Source organism: Melospiza melodia, chromosome 21 (assembly GCF_035770615.1).
Source record: "Melospiza melodia melodia isolate bMelMel2 chromosome 21, bMelMel2.pri, whole genome shotgun sequence".
NCBI lineage: Eukaryota > Metazoa > Chordata > Aves > Passeriformes > Passerellidae > Melospiza > Melospiza melodia.
In genome coordinates this window covers 8,579,449-8,599,028 of record NC_086214.1, presented here as the reverse complement: position 1 = coordinate 8,599,028, position 19,580 = coordinate 8,579,449, and the positions used below count along the sequence as shown (strand labels likewise).

General features: G+C 60.7%; 2 protein-coding genes across 3 annotated transcripts; one reads left to right on the top strand and one right to left on the bottom strand.

Annotated features, from left to right (window-relative positions):
- Positions 1-1,626: 1,626 nt before the first annotated feature.
- Positions 1,627-12,529, top strand: RASL10B (RAS like family 10 member B). Of its 2 annotated transcripts, none has more exons than XM_063173734.1 (4): positions 1,627-2,149; positions 5,318-5,644; positions 8,160-8,284; positions 9,646-12,529. In XM_063173734.1, the coding sequence occupies exons 2-4, from the start codon at positions 5,429-5,431 to the stop codon at positions 9,914-9,916; spliced, it is 612 nt and encodes a 203-aa protein (XP_063029804.1). In that variant the 5' UTR covers positions 1,627-2,149; positions 5,318-5,428; the 3' UTR covers positions 9,917-12,529. The 2 variants fall into 2 exon arrangements, with proteins under 2 accessions (XP_063029804.1, XP_063029805.1); XM_063173735.1 differs by lacking the exon at positions 1,627-2,149 and adding an exon at positions 2,911-2,926.
- Positions 12,530-13,292: 763 nt separating this feature from the next.
- Positions 13,293-19,525, bottom strand: GAS2L2 (growth arrest specific 2 like 2). The gene is made up of 7 exons (XM_063174244.1): positions 18,144-19,525; positions 17,688-18,057; positions 16,840-17,081; positions 16,022-16,129; positions 15,248-15,344; positions 14,695-14,941; positions 13,293-14,529 (listed from the first exon to the last, which is right to left on the bottom strand). The coding sequence occupies exons 1-7, from the start codon at positions 18,360-18,362 to the stop codon at positions 13,293-13,295; spliced, it is 2,520 nt and encodes an 839-aa protein (XP_063030314.1). The 5' UTR covers positions 18,363-19,525.
- Positions 19,526-19,580: the final 55 nt, after the last annotated feature.

Sequence of the window (19,580 nt, the reverse complement as noted above, 5' to 3'; positions counted from 1 at the left end):
GCTCTGGCTGCGTGTGGCTCTGTGGGAATGGGGAGAGGAGCCATTCCCGTGGTGCTGGCTCTGCCCAGGGGAGCTGCAGGACTGAAAGCTGCATTTGATAGAAAGGAGGCTTTGCTCACCAGGCTTCTTTTTCCACCAGGCACCTCTACAGCACAGACCCCCTAAATGTGGGGCTTGCAGGAGGAGGAGGCAGCGAGTTCCCTTGGTGCTCCAACAGCTGCTTCTCCTCATCTCAGAGGGCAGCAGGGACAGATTCAGATGAAAAGCAGAAGATGGATGTACCCATTTAGCCCTTCTGGGGCTCCAGGGCGGCTGTGTGTGGTGTGACCTGTTTTCCCTGTGGTGAAGTGATAAAATCCTGGGAGTCAGTGAGGTGTTTGGATTGCTTTGCACTGGTGCTGTTTTTCAGAGGGCTTTGCCATCTCTTCATCTCAAGCAAGATGGGTTGGGCTGCAAAAGCTCTGTGCCAGGCCAGAGCCAAGCTCAGTGCCTGAAGTGGCCAGAAATCCAGCAGAACACACAGCAGCTTTGGGGGATGTTGCTCTGGAGCAGGGCAGCCTTTTCCCTCACCCTGCCCAGCCTTGGCTGAGCAGCCCCTGGATTTTTGGGAACTTGCACCCTCTGTGGAGGGCAGGTACTACATCAAACAGTGTGGCCCTGCTCTGGGATGGTTTTGTGTTAGGAGCAAGTACACGTGTCAGGTAACAGCAATGACAGGCTGGCTTGGGGTCCCTGATCTTGCTGTTGTGTCTCTTCCTGCATCCCTGGTTTGGGATGTGATCATCATTCCCTGCTGGGGATGGGACTGGAGCAGCATTTGGCCCCACAGGAGCAAAAGCTGCTGTGGGATGCTCGGCCCTGTCTGCTGCTGCCCCTCTATGTCCTGTGGCAAAGGGAAGGTTTCATCCTCCCTCACTGGTCTGCCCCGAGAGCAAACTGGGTTTTGCTGCTGCTGTGGGTTTGCAGATTTGCTGTGGATTTCCCACCAACCCCCTGGGAGCTGGGTTTGCCATCAGCAGTGTCACCCAGGGGCTCGGGGGACACAGATGATGCTCCCTGAGCTGGGAGCTGCCAGGGGGGATCGGTCCCCACAATTTTCCCTATTCCTGAGGCTGCACTGTGGGACAGGGACCTCCTGAGCTGTTCCTTGCTGCTCTGGCTGGAGCTGGGGCAAATCCTGCTGTGCTGGGTGGGCTCCCCAAAATCCCTGTGCTCCCACTGGCCTCACACCCATCCTGCTCTGTGCCAGCAATCCCTGAGCCCATGATGGGCTGTGGGGCACACAGGGGAGGATTTTGGATCTGGCTAAGGCAGGAGCTGACCACAACCACCAACTCTGCCTGTCCCCAGCTGCCACCTGCACATCAGCACACCCTGGAACTCTTGGATGGATGATTTGAGGTTTGCCTTGCACTCGTGTTGCTCAGACTGGGATAAACCTCGCAGCCAGCAGGGACGTGCCGGGATCCAGCCCCGCTCCCCTCCCCCAGGCTCCTCGTATATTAAATTTCACACATTAAACTGCAACTGAAGAGCATCTCGGAGGGAACTGCTAAAAATAGCCGCGAGGCTGGAGCCTGGATTGTGCGGGAGAGTTCATGTGCAGCGCGGTCCCTGCGCTCTGCCCGAGACGTTCCGGGGCTCGGCGCTGCTCCGTGGCCGTGCGGGGATGGGGAGCAGCGCCTGGGGCTGCTGGAAACGCCAGGACACAGAAATATCTGCGTCTCTGAGCATCTCTGCAGGGAAATAACGCCCCGATCCCTGCCGGGGCTCTGACCCCCTTTGCCTGTGCCAAGGCTGTGCCAGTGTCCTTGTGCCCCCAGCCGCGGGGCTGTGGCTGCTGTCCCCTTGTCCCCAGGAGGGATGTGGCGCTGTGTTTGCCCCTGCACCCCCTCCTCAGCCCGGAGATGATGTTTTCTCCCAGCCGAAGGTGCTGACGAGGCTGGGGGGAGCCCGGCCGAGCCCGTGCGATCGCCGCCAGCCCTGTGCTGTCCCCTCGGTGCTCGCCGGTGTCACAGCCAGCCCGGGTGGCCTTTGGGGCTGTTCCGAGCAGCAGAGGGGCGCAGGGACTCCATCAGCAGCGTGTCCCGGGGACCTGGACCATGGTTCCGGAGGTGCAGGCAGCGTCTTCCCTCTGTCCAGCACGCAGGTAAAGGCTCCGTGCGGGGTGACCCAAAAACGCAGGCACTGCAACAGAAATGTCCCTCCTTTGGGGGGCTCTGCGGGCAGCTGGGCTCAGGGACCCCCGGGCACAGAGCAGCCCCCGGCCCCGGAGATGAAGCGATGTGCCCGGAGCACAGCGAGCAGCGGGAGGAGGAGGGAAAGAGTCCCCGGGAGGGCTCCTGCCCTCCTGCCCCGAGGGGCTCCGGCCCGGGGTACCCGTCCGGGGCGGGCATGAGAGCCCGGAGCCGCCGGGGAGGGAAGGGGTGACGCCGCTGCACCCAGCACACTGCAGGGGGGACATGGGAGGGTCTTTTCCCATCGGCGCCTCCCCAGAGCCCCGGGAGAAGCCGGCGTGTCTGCTGGATTCCTGCGGCTCGCTCTGTGCATTCCCTGCCTCCTTTCCCGGGTGCTGCCTCCTTCCCTCCAGGGCACTGCCCGCATCCTTCCCGGGCATCCTCCGCATCCCTGCCTGGGCAGAGCCTCCTTCCCTCGCCGGGCGCTGCCCGCATCCCTGCCGGAGCTCTGCCTGCCTCCCTCCCTCCATCCCTCCCCGGGCGCTGCCCGCCTCCCGCCCGGGCATCCCCGCCATCCCACCGCCTCCATCCCCGCCCGGCTCCCCCCGCCGTGCCCCGGCCGGGCTCTCCGCTCCCCCCGGTGTGGCCGCGCCGGGCGGGGGCCGGGCCGGGCCGGGGCTCTGCAGCCGGGCTCGCCGCATGGCTCCGCCGCCCGCCGGGGCGCCGCCGGCCCGGGCCGCCGCTGCCAGGTACGGGGATCGGCCGGGAAGGGCAGGACGGGGGCGAAGTTACCGCTGGGCAGGGCAGGGGTGGATGGCGTGAGGGGACGAGGGGGAAAGTTGAGCGCCGGGGCTCTCCGCTCCCTTCGCCCGCCGGAACGGGGGTGCGGGTGTCGTCCCCCCTCGGCATCCCCCGATGCCCTCCAGCCCCAGCGACACCGCGGGCCGGGGGTGCTGCGCTGCCAAGCGCGGCCGGAGCATCCCCGGGAGGGTCTGGATGTGGGGATACGAGATATGGGGTGAGGGATGTGGGGTGCGGGATGTGGGGTGAGGGATGTGGGATGAAGGATGGGGGGTGAGGGATGTGGGGTGAGGGATGTGGGGTGAGGGATGTGGGGTGCGGGATGTGGGGTGTGGGATGTGGGGTGAGGGATGTGGGGTGAGTGATGTGGGGTGAGGGATGTGGGGTGCGGGATGTGGGGTGTGGGATGTGGGGTGAGGGATGTGGGGTGCGGGATGTGGGGTGAGGGATGGGGGGTGCGGGATGTGGGGTGTGGGATGTGGGGTGAGGGATGGGGGGTGCGGGATGTGGGGTGTGGGATGTGGGGTGAGGGATGTGAGGTGAGGGATGTGAGGTGAGGGTTGTGGGGTGCGGGATGTGGGGTGCAGGATGTGGGGTGCGGGATGTGGGGTGCAGGATGCTGTCCCCGCCCTGCGGGGCTCAGGGGTCGCTCCTGGCAGTGCCCCAGGGTGGCAGCGTGGCCAAGGTCGCCGCGGGGGCCGGGGCCGCCCTTGCCGGAGCCCCCTGCAGCCCCCGCCCGGCCCTGCAGCCCGCGGAGCCCGGCCTGAGCCCGGTGCTGAGCGCCCGAGGGCCGGGGACGGTCCCTGCCCCACCTCCCCTCCGTGCGGTGCCCCCAAGGGTCCCCCCGCTGTGCCTCAGTTTCCCACGGCAGCTGTCTGTAGGGCCGGGCACCGCCAGGTCGGGCTGGGATGTTTTTGGGGTGCAGTGTCCCCGCGGGCCAGCACAGAGGGCAGTGAGGTTCTGGCAGAGCCACAGCGGGCTCAGCCCGTGCCCCAGTTCCAGCGGGGCTCTGATTTCCAGTTGTGTGGCTCCATCACACTCCGGCCCCGCAGAGGAGGAAGGGTTTGTGGGGACGGGGCTGTCCCTGCAGCAGGGTGGCCCCAGGGACCTGCAGTGACAGTGCTGTGTGCTGGCAGAGAAAAGCCCTGGCAGGGTCGGGCCTGGGGGCTCCTGCACCCCCCATTTGCCTGCATCTGGCACAGAAACATCCCCACTGCGGGGCTGGGGACAGCCAGCACCCCGGGGACAGTGCCAGCACCCCGGGGATAGGGACAGCACCTCGGGGACAGGGCCAGCACCACGGGGACAGTGCCAGCAGCACGGGGATAGGGACAGCACCCCGGGGACAGGGACAGCACCCCGGGGCAACAGTGCCAGCAGCACGGGGGGACATGGTCCTTAGTCCTGGCGTGAGAAAGGTGAGGGTGGTGTGAGCCACGGCCCAGGGAAGGGATCCCGGGGAGCTCGGCCACTCCAGAACCCGGCAATGGGAACGCTGTGCCCAGGCTCCCCCTGGGGTAAATAATCTCCATCAAACAGCCACAACAGGGTGTTTGAACCTGACACTTTCCGCCGCTGCCCTGCGCTTTGGGGATGGTGCAGGGAAAATGGGCCAGAGCATCAGAAATTGGTCAGAGCATCCACACTTTGGGATAAAGCACAAGCTGCTTCCTAGGGATGAGAGCCAGTGAGAGTGGGACCCATCCCTCGCCCATGTTGTCCCCATCACAGCTCCTGATGCCAGCGGTGTTTGGGCTCCTCAGGCTCAGCTCCCACGTCCCTGTGTGTGGGTTATCCCCCCGTGTCCCCCTAAACGCGGGCCCTGCCCCGGCCTCAGCACAGCGGTGGCTCCGGGCTCACCCTGTCAGCTGGCTGCTAAATGAGTCCCCATCAAGTTAATTGCCCAGCCGCTCCAAGGCTGAGAGGAAACGCTCAAGCTGTCGCTCGCAGGCGCTCAGCGATGTCCCCCCGCCCGCAAAAGGCAATTCCAGCTGTCCAAACCCAGGGAAGATGGATTCCCGGCTTGGGACAGCACCGGGAAGGGACAGCTGGTGACAGCGGCCCCGCACAGCCTGGGACCCTGAGCAAAGACAGAGCCTTTCCTTGTTGTGGAGCTGAAATGGCTGAATGTGCCTGTGAGAACCTTCCTGGAATAAAGCCCACTCTATTCCTGGAATAAATCCTGGAATCCTGCCTCTCCTTGGCTGCTGGGGCGGGACGCTCCAAGGGGACCCTGAGGCCCTGCAGCGCCAAAGCCCCTGGGTACATTGCCAGCTCCTGCTGGAATAAACACCCAGAGAGGTCTCTGAGAGCTGACCGGCTTCTCCTTGGCCTTGCAGTGACGGGGAGCCCCGGCGGGGCAATGCATCCTGAATGGGGCTGAGGCCCCCTGCCCGGGAATATGCAGCCTCGGCACCGCGGGGGCAGCACCGGGGCCGGAGCGCGGCGGGATGGTGGCAACCTTCAAGATCGCCGTGCTGGGAGCGCAGGGCGTGGGCAAGAGCGCCATAGTCCGGCAGTTCCTGTACAACGAGTTCAGCGAGGTGTGCGTGCCCACCACGGCCCGCCGCGTCTACCTGCCCGCCGTGGTCATGAACGGCCACGTGCACGACCTGCAGATCATGGACTTTCCCCCCATCACCGCCTTCCCTGTCAACACCCTGCAGGTACGGGGGCCCCCGAGGGCGCCTCCACCTCTGCGGGTCTGGGTGATCCCCCCCGGGGTGGGGTTTTGCTGTTGGAATCTGTGGGGTCGCGGCTCTGCCTTTTGGGGGGTGTTTCTCTCTCTCTCCGTGTCAAGGATGGGTTGTGTCCTCGTGGATCCTGCTGAACAGGTTCAGGATAAAGTGTGTTCTAAAGTTTGGTGGCAGCAAACACAAGAGAGGTGGCATCCCACTGCAAGGATGTGGTTCTGGCATTGCTCACAGCTGGGATCCACCTGGAGCACTGGGATCCAGTCCTTGACTGAGACATAGCAAATCTAGGGTTGGTAAATCCTGTGGTCATTCAGGAGACCCAAATTAACCTTATAACGGCATAAAGAGTGCTCACATGCTATCCAAGCAGCTAAGGTTAAAAAGCAACTGAGCTGTCACAAGCCCAAGATGCCAATAAGCCCCTCCCCACCAAGGAAGATCTTAGAACAATGATTAATTGAACTCCACGAAAGCCAGGGCCCAGACTGGGATTAGATACCCCACCATGGCTGGCCCGGTGTCTGAGCCAACAGCAGAACATGTGGGTGACACCAGGGGTTCCTGGAGCCCTGATGCACCCACTGCCCAAGGCAGGCAGAGCTTGTCCCCTCCTGGGAGAGGCCATTGTCCCCTCCAGCATTGCCTGGCCTTGTTCTGGAGCTCTGAACCCACCAGCTCCCCCTCTACCCCCTCAGGTGCTTCCCAACCCCCCAAAAAGCAGTGTGGGGTTGGAAAGCTTTGCCACCAGCACCAACAACTTCTGGGTGGATTTAGTGGGGAGTATAGGATGTTAAGCTCATGCCATAGCCCCAGGGGCACAGGTTGTGTCACCACTGTGGGGAAAGGAGCTGCAGGTTCCCAGCTGTGGCTGCAGTGCCACCAGTGGGGCCACTCAATTAGTCACAGTGTCCCTGTCCCCAGCAGGGCCAGGGTCACAGGGGCCATGTAGTGCTCTAAGAGCACCTGTACCATCAGGCAGGAGGTGAAACAAGCACTCCAGGGGCGAGGAGAAGGTTTAAAAATTAATGGGTGAGCGCAGGAAGGAAAGGTCAGCGTGAGAAAGAGCCCGAAATAGCAAAGGGTAATTTATTGACACAGCAGCCAATGCTCACACACTCCATTAACTCCCTGCCTTGCTGCACCCCAGAGGAGGTGCCAGTGGGAGCAGATGGAGGTTTCCAGGGAACAGAGGCTGATCAGAGGGGTGGCTCTGAGGGGAAAGGAGAGGGATAAAGCTCTGTCTGCAGGGAAACATCCTGGACTCAGCTCCGTGCCAGGAGCAGCATCCCTGCAGTGCTGTCCTGCAAGGGGAGCAGGAGCCAGTGCCTCTCTGACATGCTGCTCCTGCAGTGCAACACTCAAACATCCCAGGAGACCTGCACTGCTGAGGAAAACCACCCTGACAGGGCACAGCTGCCCCCAGCACGGTGAAATAGCTGCAGTTCCTTGTCTCCCTGGTGTATCAGGGCTCAGAGGAGCCCCGAGGCTGCTGCTCCATCCTCCTGCATCTCTGAGCCCCAGGGTCTCCCCTGCATCTCCCCTGGGTGGGCAGGGAGGGGCTGTGTCCCCCTGCCAGCCCCTTGTGCCCCCGGTGACAGAGATCAACCCAATCCCGAAACTGCCCTTCCCCACCTCATTATGTAAACTCAGGAAGGGCTGATTCACGGCTCTGGAGGGGTTTGCTCAGGGACAAGTGATGCCTTTCCTCCCTGGAGAGTCTTTCTCCTCTCCAGAGGCACCCCAGGAGGGTTTTGCGGTGCTGCCTGCAGGGGCTGCCATTCCCAGTCCCATCTGAGATGGGAAAGTGCCTGAAGTGAGGCAGATTTTCGCTCATGGCATGAAAAAAAAATAAATAAATCCGGTTGTTCCCAGAAACCCAAGGGTTTCTTAACAGCATTAATTTCTTCCAGCTCCAGATTTTGGCTGTAGAGAGGCCACCCCTGCCTGCCTCTGCCCTGGATCCACATTTTGCTCTCACAGACTCAGTTCCTGAGCTGCCTCTGCTCCTCTCCTGTCCCCATGTCCCCTCCAGACAGAGCTGCTGTCACCTTCCCCCTCTGACCCACAGAGCTGCTGCTGCATCACCCTCAGATGGGGCTCAGCACCCTCCTCACCCGCCCTGCCCCAAAAACCAGGGCGCATCACTAATTAGCACAGCTAATTAGCAGCTCTGGAGGATGAAGCTTTTACTCCCAGTGTAGGGGGCTGCATCCAGCCCCACTCCCAGCTCAGCTCTGGGCTGGAATTAGGCTGCAATCCTCCCTCAGGAGTGGAATTGGGGCTGATAAATCCTGTTACCTCTCCCCTGGATTGGCAGGGGGAATAAGGGATCTCTGGAGAGGGGACATGGCTGCAGAGCTGTGGGGCACACGCAGATGGGTCAGGGCAGAGGTGGGTGCTGGGGCAATGTGCAGCCCCCAGAGCAGGGCAGGGCAGAGCATCCCCCAGGCCCAGAGCCGGGACTGACCCCTGTGTGCCCCTGCAGGAGTGGGCAGACGTGTGCTGCAGGGGGCTCCGGAGTGTCCATGCCTACATCCTGGTCTATGACATCTGCTGCTTTGACAGCTTCGAGTACATCAAAACCATCCGCCAGCAGATCCTGGAAACGAGGTACGGATGGCTCTGGGGTGGTGGCAAGGGAGTTCTGCACCAGGGGGGCACGTCCTGGCGTCAGAGAGGAGATACCAGAGTGGCACAAAGCCCCTTTGGCAGGGATGGGAGCCCCAACACCAAGAGAGGAGCAGGAGCCCAGGCAGGCTCCTCTGAAGCCAGGATTCTCCACTACCATTCCTGGCGCAGCTGCTCCATGGAACCCAGGGAGGATTCTCTGCTGTCAGCCCCAAAAATGAGCTGCAAAACGCCCAGCAAAGGCTCTGAGCAAATCCCTGCCTCATTCCTGACACAATTCCCAGGAAAAGAGGTTTAGCTGCCCTCAATAAGATTCCACACCAGCAGCACATCCAACACCACTTCACTTCACTTCACTTCACTTCACTTCACTTCACTTCACTTCACTTCACTTCACTTCACTTCACTTCACTTCACTTCACATCCACACCTCTCACTCTTACTCCAAGAGAGAAGAAACAGGGTTAAGGTTGGCAGAGCTCTGAGGAGCCTGGCTGGGATCTGGCTTTGATTCTGGCTGTTGATTTGTGCATTAATGAGCCAGGCAGGGGTCCCCCGTGGCTGAGCCCTGGGTGAGCAGCTGCGGGTGCCATGGGGGTGTCACCAGCTGGGGTCTCTGTACAAATCACCAATGGGACAGGGCTGCTGGGAACGTGCCTTGAGCTGTTTGGTTTTTCAGCATCAGCCTCGTTACGTGATTATGACAATGGGAAGATGCCAGCAGCTCACATCTCAAGCAGCAAACTAAGAACTTAACGTTACAATTTACTTTATAAGTTTTTTGACCAATCACACAGAGCAAAAGCATATTGACAGTAGTTCTATCCACGTATCCACGTACCTTTGGTTAAAAAATGCTTGCTTATTTTGAATACAAGACCTACTTGTAAGCTTTAAAACACAATGCACAAAACTCTATTATTAAGCTTCAAACTTCCTAATATCTTGCTAGATAAATTTTTCTGGAAAGTTTTGCTTTCCAGAAAAGTTTATATAAATAGTTTATGTAAATAGCTTAGAAAGTTATTCTAGACAAGCGTTAATACACAGACCATTGTTCTAGTTGTCCTGGCTTTTCTACAGTTTAAATAATTTTTCTGCTGACCTATATCATGGCTGCTGCTCAGCTCTTATCAGTTCTGCTGTCTCTAAAGCCTGCATCTTGCAGCTTTCCCAAAACCCTCTGATTTTGTAGATTCCCACACAGGGGGTGGCTGGACACGGAGGGGGACAAGGGGACAAGGCAAGGCACAGCCAGGAGCCCTTTGGGGATGGGTTGAGCTCTGTGGTCCGTCCCTCCGTGTCCCTCCCTGCCATCCTCCCTCACCTCCCGCCCTCCCCAGGGTCATCGGCACCTCGGAGACGCCCATCATCATCGTGGGCAACAAGCGGGACCTGCAGCGGGGCCGGGTCATCCCGCGCTGGAACGTCTCCAACCTGGTGAAGAAGACGTGGAAGTGCGGCTACATCGAGTGCTCGGCCAAGTACAACTGGCACATCCTGCTGCTCTTCAGCGAGCTCCTCAAGAGCGTGGGCTGCGCCCGCTGCAAGCACGTCCACACCACCATCCGCTTCCAGGGCGCGCTGCGCAGGAACCGCTGCACCATCATGTGAGGAGAGCCCTGCCAGGGGCACCCCAAACCCTGGGATGGTTCTGCTGCACCATCCTGTGAGCCCAGGGACCCCCCCAAAATCGGGGGTGGTTCTGCTGCACCATCCTATGAGGAAACCCCTGCCAGGGGCTGCCCAAATTTGGGGATGGTTCTGCTGCACCATCCTGTGAGACCAGGGAGCCCCCAAACTCGGGGACGGTTCTGCTGCACCATCCTGTGAGCCCCCTGCCCAGGGACCCCCAAACCCAGGGATGGTTCTGCTCCCTGGGCAGTGGGAGCTGTGCTGGAGGCACCTCTGGGCTTGCTGAGGTGACATTTGGGGACAGGGGGTGCAGGGGGACAGTGAGGGGTGAGGGATGGCCCTGAGCTCTCTGCCAGCCTGCAGAGCTTGAGGCCAAAGCCATCCCAGGGGGTTGTACACAGCACTGGAGGGTGGAGGAGGCGCCCAAATTTTTGGCTGTCACTTCATCCTTGCCAGTTCCTGCCCTGGCAGCACAGGGGCAGCTCCTGGTGCTGCCTCATCACCTGCTCCTGGAAGGGAATTATCCAGCACCTGTATCCCAGTGTTCTGGGGGTGGTCCTGTCCCTGGGGCACAGGGAAACAGGAGTTCTGCTTTTCCCCTGGTGGGATTTCTCCCCATGGAGGGCAGAGCAGCCAGGTTACATGTGCTGTCTTTTGGTTTGGTCAGGTCAGATCTCCAGGCGGAATTTCTGGATGAAAGCAAAAAAAGGGGGGAAAAAGAAGTCCTAATGCTGCTCCTGACACCCCCAGGAGCTGGGTTCTGCCTTCCCAGGGCTCTGAGCCCCCCTGTGCCCCAGCACAGCCCCAGCACAGGAAGGCTGTGAGCACCAAATAACCTGGGAACGCTCCTTGCGGGGCAGGTCACCCCTCTGCTACCTCTGCTCCTGGGCTCAGCAGGTGACCAGCTTTGCACCCCAGCCCCGGGGGTGTCCTGGGCAGGTGGGCATCCCCCTGTGCCCGCTGTGCCCCCCTGTGCCCCCGGCAGTGCCACCGGGCTGGGTTTTCCCACAGGGATGTTGCCTCGGCAGCAACAGGGAGCTGGAGCAGCACTTCCAGCTGAATTCCTGCTTTGGTTTTTTGTTTGTTGTTTTTTTTTCTCTCTGCATATCCCTAATAGCAAAGTGAGTCCCCCATGTTTTATTTTTTTAATTGTTGGATTATTATTTTTTAATCTTCTGGTTTGTGTTGGCACCAGAGCTGCAGCTCGCCTGCATGCTGCCCTGCAGGGTGGGGCTGGCAAAGGGCAGCCCCTGCTAGGAAATGGTGATGGGGTGGTGGAGGCAGAGCAAGAGGCAGAGAGGGTCGTGGTTTCTTCATGGCTGGTCCCTGTGAGACACAGGGAAACACCATCCTCACCTGCTTGAGGCAGGATCTGATCTGATCCATCCTCCAGCAAATCCATCCCCGCGATCCCTGCTGCCACAAGGAGCTGGAGGTGTTCATCAGAACAGGACACCCATCCCCTCTGCCACCACAGCCAGGTGTCCAGCACTGCTCCACTGTGCTCTCGGAATTGCTTCCCATCAAAGGCAGCTCCAGCTGAGCTCCAGTGCCTCTGACCACCCCATCCCTGTGCCAGGGCTGGGGGTGCATCCTGCTCCTCCCGCTTGGGGAATCAAACCCCTCGCTCCAAAATTTAAAACAAAAAAAGGGAAAAAATTGGGAAAGGCAATGGGGGGGACACGAGTCCATCTCAGCCAGGAAGGGCAGTGGCACTTGTCACCATCCCTCGCCTTCATGGCAAACCTGGCTCCCTGTCCAAGCTCATCCTGACAGGATTTATTAACACATCTGAGTCCACTTATTGATCTCTGGCTAGAGCTTTACCCCTCCAAATTATCTGAGAAGGAGATTCCTTGGTAAATGCTAATAATGAAGCATTTCTAAAGTGCTCACACGTACACATATCAACGACTAAGCCAATACATTGTTTGTTATAACCCTGTAGCCTGCAGTTTATAGCACAATTAGTTACAGGTTTTTATAGCATCTATTTAGTATTTTGAAGAAAAAAAAAGAAGAAAAAAAAAAAGGTTATAAATATAATTGTTATATTCTATTGTACTTTATAGACAGAGGAAGTTATATTAGTAATAACAACAACTCTCACTGCTTCTGCAGCATTTCCCAGCTCCTGGAAGAACCAGGGCTACACAGAGCTCCTCTCCCCAGAGCCCAGGAAGGGGTGGGTGGTGCAGGCAGGGAGATCCCGGCTGTCCAGGCACAGGGATTGGAGCACGAGCACCCTGCGGCCCTACTCACACCTTACTACAGATTTACCACTCACCCAACGCCCCCCTGCTCCTGCTGAGAGCAGCCCGGGCCTGGCACAAGCTGGGATGTCCCCATTGCTGTGCCCAGGGCAGTGCCAGCTCTGTGCCCTGTGCTCCTGGGGGTGATGCTGGGTTCACCAAGGATGCTCCCCTCTCCTCCTCCTCCTCCTGCCCCACTGAGCATCCCAAGCCTGGACTTGGCTTCCCTTTCCCCCCTGGACTCCTTGTTGGAGATTCCCGAGGTGTCTGCACCGCCTGTGACGCCCTGCACCTCCTTCTTTGAAATTGAATTAAAAATCAGGTCTGTCCCCTTGTTCTGTACCGGCCTCAGGAGTGTTTTTGCCAGCAGGTTTTTGTGTTTCCCCGAGTGCCAGCGCTCACGTTGGCAGCTCCTCTGCAGGGAAGTGGGGCTGGCTCCATCCCCTCGTGGAAAATGAGACTCTCCTGGGCATTGTGGGGCTCTCAGGGGGACGATTGCTGTGCCCACATCAGGATTATCCTCCCTCCCCATCCACCCACACAGAAAAGAAGTGGAAATGGAGTTTTGGCACGTTTCTATTGCACAAACAGCATTGCTGGGGGCTCGGGGTGCAGCAGTGCCTGCTGTGACCCTAATTTGGAGAATTATGGTGCCATCCAGCACTGAGAGGGGACCACAGCCATCACAGGGTCCCTCCTGTGAGCCCCCAGCACTCATGGAGGCTCTGGGAGCTGTCAGACACGGGGCTCACTGGTGCAGATGGGGAGCACTGAGGGGTGAGATGCTTTTTATGGGTGTCAAGGATGGGGTGTCCCCTCTCCAGGTGTGGCTAAACCCTTCCCCCTGCAGAAAACACCAATTTGGGGCTGGATTTTTCCACCCAAACCAGTACAGAAGTGCCTGCTTAGCAGGATTACCAGGAAAATAAATCCATTGGGAAGGAATGGGTGCAGAGGTGAAAATGAGGTGGAACCCCCCGGGTTGGTGTGTGGGAGCAATCCCACCGGGGATGGTTCCGCTCCATCTTCCACCGCAGCATCGCTCCCACCCTTGCAGGGAGGGCTCTGTCCGTCCGTCCGTCTGTCCGTGCCTCGGGCTGGGCTCAGACCCACGACTCCTCCTCCTCATCCTCGCTCGGCCAAGCGCCGCTGTCCCCCGGGGAGGGCTCGGGGCGGGCGCTGCCGCCCTGGGGGGCTCGGGGGGCGCCCGGGGGGCGCCGCTGGCCCCGGGGCCGATGCCCCAGCGGGGTGGGGATGCGCGAGGGGCGCTTGCCCGGCCTGTGGTCCCGCCGGGGCCGCACCTTGGGCCGCAGCTTCAGCTTGTAGATGGAGGGCACCCGCTCGGGCTTCTTCAGGCAGCGCCGGGGCTTGGCGGCCGTGCTGGCCCGGGGGGTCTGGCCCCCCATCCCCGGCCGCTCTGCCTCCCCCGGGGCCGGGAGCTCCGGGGCAGCTCCTGAGGGTGCTCTGGGGCCCTGTCCCCACATCCCCACAGGCCGCAGGGGCTGCGGGCCGCGGGCCAGCTCCTCCAGCACGCTGGCATAGCCGGGGGGCTGCGTGTGCCCACAGCACCCCCGGAACCCCTCGGGGCCTTCACCACAGGCTGCCCCGGCTCCATCCTGTGCCCCCCGAGGTCCCTGGGTGCCCGCAGTCCTTGTGCTCGGGGCTGGGTGGCTCTGTCCTGTCCCCTGGGGACTGTCCCCAGCATCGCAGACCCTGCAGGCCCCTGCAGAACGGCCCTGAGGGGTGGGGGGCCGGGGGGCCGGGCTGGCTTTGAGGGGGGGTTTAACGCTGCTGTCCAATTTCGGGGCTTGGCTGGAGCAATTCCGGGGTGAAGGCTGTCGGCCCCGGCCCAGGGCTCCCTGCCTCCCTTCCTGTGGGCTCTTCAGGCTCCGGGGGTCTCCTGGAGCATCCCGGAGCGAGGAGGAGGCGCAGACCTTGAGGGGACTGGGGGCACGGACCTTGAGGGGACTGGGGGCACGGACCTTGAGGGGACTGGGGGCTCGGGCTGTGGCTGTCGCCGTTTCCTGCGGCCTGGCAGCCGGCACAGATGATTTTCCTCCTTGCTGGGCGCTCCTCGGAGCTGCCGGTGCCGTCCGTGGGCTGGGAGCTGCGGGCCTGCCCCGTGCCGGTGCCACAGGAGTGGATGATGTCCCCGGGCTGGATGATGTCCCCGGGCAGGTCCCTTGCCATGCCCTGGGCACCCCCGCGCCGTTCGGGGCGCTCAGCCGGGACGGGGTGGGTGCCCGGCCCCGAGCCCCGAGCCCAGGGGAGCCGGATCGGGCCGGTGAGCGGGATGGTGGCGGCTGCCTCCCCAAGGGGACAGCGGGTGGCTCCCGCATCCTGCAGGGACAGACCGCAGAGAGGGGCTGGGAGCTGCTGCATCCCCCCAGTCCCGCCTGGTGCTGGGCACCTCCAGACGAGAGAGGGGAAAAAATTCCAAAGACGCTCCAAAACCTGCTCTGAATCCAGGCAGTCTGGGGCGCGAAGCATCTCTGCATCACTTACCTGCCCGAGGGGACCCTCCGGGGCTGTGCCGGCTCCGTTTGAGGGCTGGCCCCCGTCTGGCGACCCCGGCGCTCCTGGGACGGGGTGCCAGGGGGGACGCGGCACCCCCAGGGCACGGGGGGCAGGGGGCTCTGGGAGCGGCCGATGAGCAGCAGGGCGGGCTGGGGGCTGCGGGCGGCCGGGCACAGCCGCACCTCGTGCTGCACCTGCTGCTGCGGGCTCCGGCCCTTCCGGCCTTGTTTGTGAGCTGCGGGGACAGCGAGGGGGGCTCAGCGCCCCTGTGCCAGGCACCCACCCGCGGGGAAGCGCGCCCAGCCGAGGCTCAGCATCCAGCCCCCCCGAGAGTGCCTGTGCTCCCTGCAAAGAGGCCTTGGGGGTCCGGCTCCATCCTGAAGTCTTCCATGACCTCTAGTGGCCACCAAAACCAAAGAAAGTCCCCAAAACCCGATATTTCTCGGCATGGCTGTACCAAAGCCTCCGAGAAGCATCGAAACCAACCACAGACCCCTCCCATCCTAAGCCAGTCGCGGGGTTTGGGGACGCGGGGACTCACAGAGCGAGGTGCAGCGACACGGGTCGTGCTTGTCCAGGTAATGCTCCAGCGTGTCCCAGCCGCCCCCGACCCGCACCATGACGTGTTCCCGCAGGATCTGGGGACATCGGGAATGTCCGTGCCAGGGGACACCGGCAGCAGCCTGGGGTGGCACCCCCGGCCGGGCTTCGAGAGCTGCGGCTGGCCCCAAGTGCCACCAGGTGTCCCAAAGGGCAGCTCGGGGCTGGCCCCAAGTGCCACCAGGTGTCCCAAAGAGTAGCTCTGGGCTGGCCCCAAGTGCCACCAGGTGTCCCAAAGAGCAGCTCTGGGCTGGCCCCAAGTGCCACCAGGTGTCCCAAAGGGCAGCTCTGGGCTGGCCCCAAGTGCCACCAGGTGTCCCAAAGGGCGGCTGCGTCCCCGGCTCAGCTCCTGCGGCCATCCCGACAGGTTTATTTTGTCACCACAAGGAGGGTGAGGGATCCTTCTGGAAAATCCCTGTCCTTTGTGGTGTGCTGAGTTCGTTGGCCGTGCTTGGGGATGGACTCAGAGCATCCCAGTGCTCCCATTGCTGGGTGGGAGCAGGCTGTGGCTCTGTGGGGTGTCAGGGTTTGTCCCACACAAATGGGTGGTTAAATCCATACCAACATCTGTGACAGGGCTGAGCTCCCCTGCTTTGGGAATAGTGATCAGAACTCCCCCACAGACCCTTTTTGGGGGATTGTGGAAAGGGGGTCATGGCAGCAGAGCAGAATTCCTGATGCCTTTCCCCCAAGAGCAGGGATAGAGCAGACTCACCCGCACAAAGATGAGGCTGTCAGAGTCCCCCACGCGGTATTTCCCTTCGGAGATCTTGATCATGGGGAACTGCACAGGGCAGGTACAGCGGCTCACCAGGTGCTGCACCTGAGGGTGGCAGGGATGGGTCCTCACCAGGGCTGCTGGGAAAGGTCCTGGGGTGACCATGCCCATCCCCATCCATCCCCATCCTCATCTCCATCCAATCCATCTCCATGCCCATCTCCATCCATCCCCATGCCTATCCCCACGCCCCCCTATTCCATTCCCATCCATCTCCATGCCCATCCAATCCATCTCCATCCCTATCCACCTCCATGCCCATGCCCATCCTCATCCATCCCCATCCATCTCCATGCTCCTCCCCATCATCCCCATCCCATCCCATCCCATCCCATCCCATCCCATCCCATCCCATCCCATCCCATCCCATCCATCCCCATGCCATCCTAATCCATTTCCATGCCCATCCCCATCCACCTCCATCTCCATGCCCATTCCCATCCATTTCCATTTCCATTTCCATTTCCATTTCCATTTCCATTTCCATTTCCATTTCCATTTCCATTTCCATTTCCATTTCCATTTCCATTTCCATTTCCATTTCCATTTCCATTTCCATTTCCATTTCCATCCATCTCCATGTCCTTCCCCATCCATCTCCATGCCCATCTCCATCTCCATCCAACCCCATCCCTACCTGCATCCATCCCCATCCCCATCCCCATCCCCGTCCCCATCCCCGTCCCCATCCCTGTCCCCATCTGTCCCCATCCAATCCATCCCCATCCATCCCCATGCTCCCCTGCCCCTGGCACCATCTGGTCGAGGTTCTGGAGGTCCCGTGGTGCCCTCCTGGGTGCCCGTGGCAGGCTGGGCTCTGGGGTTGGCAGTTCCATCTCCTGCCGGAGCTCCTCCTCGATCTCCTCCTCCATCTGCACCAGGGTCGGGGCGCGCACCCCGAAGCGCGAGGCGTGGCGGGCCAGCTCCAGCAGGCACAGCACAAAGTTCTTCTCGTTCTTCCTCAGCACCAGGTCCTCTGTCTCGAACATCAGCACGTCTGGGCAGGGCAGGGCAGGGCATCCACGTGGGGATGGGCACAGAGCAGATGGGGGGCACAGATGGAGGCAAAACCCACCCAAAGGGTGCTCTTCACTGGAGTCATCCCACCAGGAATATGGCAGGGTTCAACAAGAGTTGGGGTAAGGGATAAAGGAGGAAGAACTTTTCCTTTTGGGCATCTGCAGCTGTTTCATGGCATCCCAAAGGCACAAAACTCAGTGTCTGAGAGCCCTGAGGATGTCTTGGTCCGTGCCACTCCCCTCTCTGGGCATTCATGGGAGTAGGACAGGGTGACAGATGCTTTGCTCAGAGCCAGGACTTCTCCTGCTGTCCTTAGGGCTGGGATCATGCCATGCCTGGCAGGGACACACTGTGCCATCCACCCTTTCCTTTGCCATTCCTCCTGTGTGTATTTACACCCAAGCAAACCCTCCAGCCATGTGCCAGCACCCTGCAAAGCTGCTGCCAAGCCTGGAGGACCTTGCACAAGGGATGCCAGCTCAGGGGTGCCAGCACACAGAGCTGTCCCATGCTGGGGTGGCGCTGAGTTTGGGGGACACATGGCAAAACAGAGACGCGGGACAGCTGGGGCCTGGCATCCTACCTTTGATCCCCATCTCCTTCCTGCACCACTGGATGAAGTTGGAGACGTTGTCCCTGGCCTGGAAGGTGCCAGGCTGTGCTGTGAGGTTGCAGGTGACACCGGCAGAGGGCAGGTGGAGGTGCTTGGCCACCTCGGGGCACACCTGGGCAAACTCCCCTGCCACCTGGGTGACGTGGTTGGCGTGGCAGCAGAGCACAGCCCCTGTCTCCAGCACCTCCAGGAAGGTGCCCACCTCGATGTCAAGGCCATGGAGCTCCTTCAGCCACTCTGCCAGGTCCTCCTTCATGGCGTACAGGTACTGCCCGCTGGACTGGTAGGGACGGATGCTGCGTGTCCCCGTGCCCGGGGTGCCCCACATTCTGCCATAAGACTGGGAGGGAGAAGGATGGTGGGGACATGGCTGTCCCTGTGCTGTCCCTGTGCTGTCCCTGTCACCTCCCCGGCAGCCACACTCACCTGGTGCCTCTTGCTCCCTGCCACCCGGGGTGGTGGCAGTGTCCTGGTGGTGCCAGAGCCCTGCAGTGGTGCTGGGGAGAGGAATCGCCCTGCTGGGTGTTTTGTTTCCTTCCCAAGTGCAGATCGCTTCTCCTTGGTGACCAGGGACTGGCTGCAAACACTCCCTGTTAACCCTTCGGCACCCGCTGCTCTCTCACAGCCCTGCTCCTCCCCAGCCATGCCAGGGGTGGGTTTCCCCCCAAAGGTCCTGGCTCCAGGGCAGGAATGAGTTAGAGAGCAGCTCCTCAGCTGCTCCCAACCACACAAGGGGGATTTTCCCCCTTCCCAAAACCCCTACACCCACCTCCACCACAGCTGAGGTGGCCACAAGGTGCATCTTCAGGGTGACCTCAAGGTGAGGAGGGTTCATTTTCACACCCACCTTTGGGCTTTCCCTGCTCTGTGCTCCTTCCCAAATTCCTTCCCCCATTGCCCACAGCAGCGAGGAGTTTGGGAAAAGCTCCCGCAGGGATGGAGTGGCTCCGGGAATTGGGGCTTTAAGGAAAGAGTGGGCACCTCTGGGAATGTGGGACACTCCCTCCCCAGGCCAGGCCTTGCAGAGCTGCCACAGCACCCAGGTACCTCTGCAAAACCCAAACAAATCTACCAGGGATGTGTTCACACCTCAGGACCATAACAGAGCCTGTCCTAGGCTCTGTGGGGCTCCTTGCTGTGGTGGGGGACCCATCCTGTCCCTGCAGATGTCATTGCAGCTCAGTGTCCAGCCGGGGTCACTTTGGGGCAGGGAATGCAGGAATCCCAGCTATTCTGTCTGGGGAATGTGAGGCAGGCTGGGGGAGTCTGATGTGCCCAGGCAGGGAGCCCAGCAGCAGAAAGGAACCCTTGAGGAGCTGGATTTCCATCCAGGGCACCCAGGGGGTGGGTGAAAGGCTCAGGGTCTGAGTTCAGCTCCCCCAGACTGATGGGACACAGTAAAGTGACCCCAGCTGCCCCTGCAGCATCACAGGGCCCCAAAACATCCCACAGCACACAGCCCCAGGAAACACGTGGCAGCAAGCCAGGGAAGAGTGGAAAACCCCAAAAGGGAGAGGATTTTAGTCCCATCCTCAGCCTCCAGTCACACAGCACAGGGGATGCCTGGCTTTCTCCTCAGGGGACAGGAAAAGGGATAATGAATGAATTCAGCCTGGGGAAAAAAACCTATTAGCACATTCCAAAGCGTGGAATGAAAATCCTCAGTAATTTGGGGTTGAAGTAAGAAGGAGAATTTCCATGTTTTCATCACCATCAGTGAGTTTTCAGGGGGAAAAAACTGACTTTCCATCTCCTCTCTTTGATCCTGCCAGCATGAAAGCTGAGGCCAAATCCAGCATCCCCCTCTCCAACCCCAAACACCCACAGGCATCTGAAACACAGCCCTGTCAGGAAACTGGAGAT

Coding starts and splice junctions, on each gene's coding strand:
- RASL10B (XM_063173734.1), top strand. CDS start 5,429: ATGGTGGCAACCTTCAAGATCGCCGTGCTGGGAGCGCAGGGCGTGGGC. Junction 5,645..8,159: donor TCCCTGTCAACACCCTGCAG/GTACGGGGGCCC, acceptor GTGCCCCTGCAG/GAGTGGGCAGACGTGTGCTG. Junction 8,285..9,645: donor CAGCAGATCCTGGAAACGAG/GTACGGATGGCT, acceptor CGCCCTCCCCAG/GGTCATCGGCACCTCGGAGA.
- GAS2L2 (XM_063174244.1), bottom strand. CDS start 18,362: ATGGCTGGGGAGGAGCAGGGCTGTGAGAGAGCAGCGGGTGCCGAAGGG. Junction 18,058..18,143: donor CAGGGAGCAAGAGGCACCAG/GTGAGTGTGGCT, acceptor TCTCCCTCCCAG/TCTTATGGCAGAATGTGGGG. Junction 15,345..16,021: donor ACAGCCTCATCTTTGTGCGG/GTGAGTCTGCTC, acceptor CGATGTCCCCAG/ATCCTGCGGGAACACGTCAT.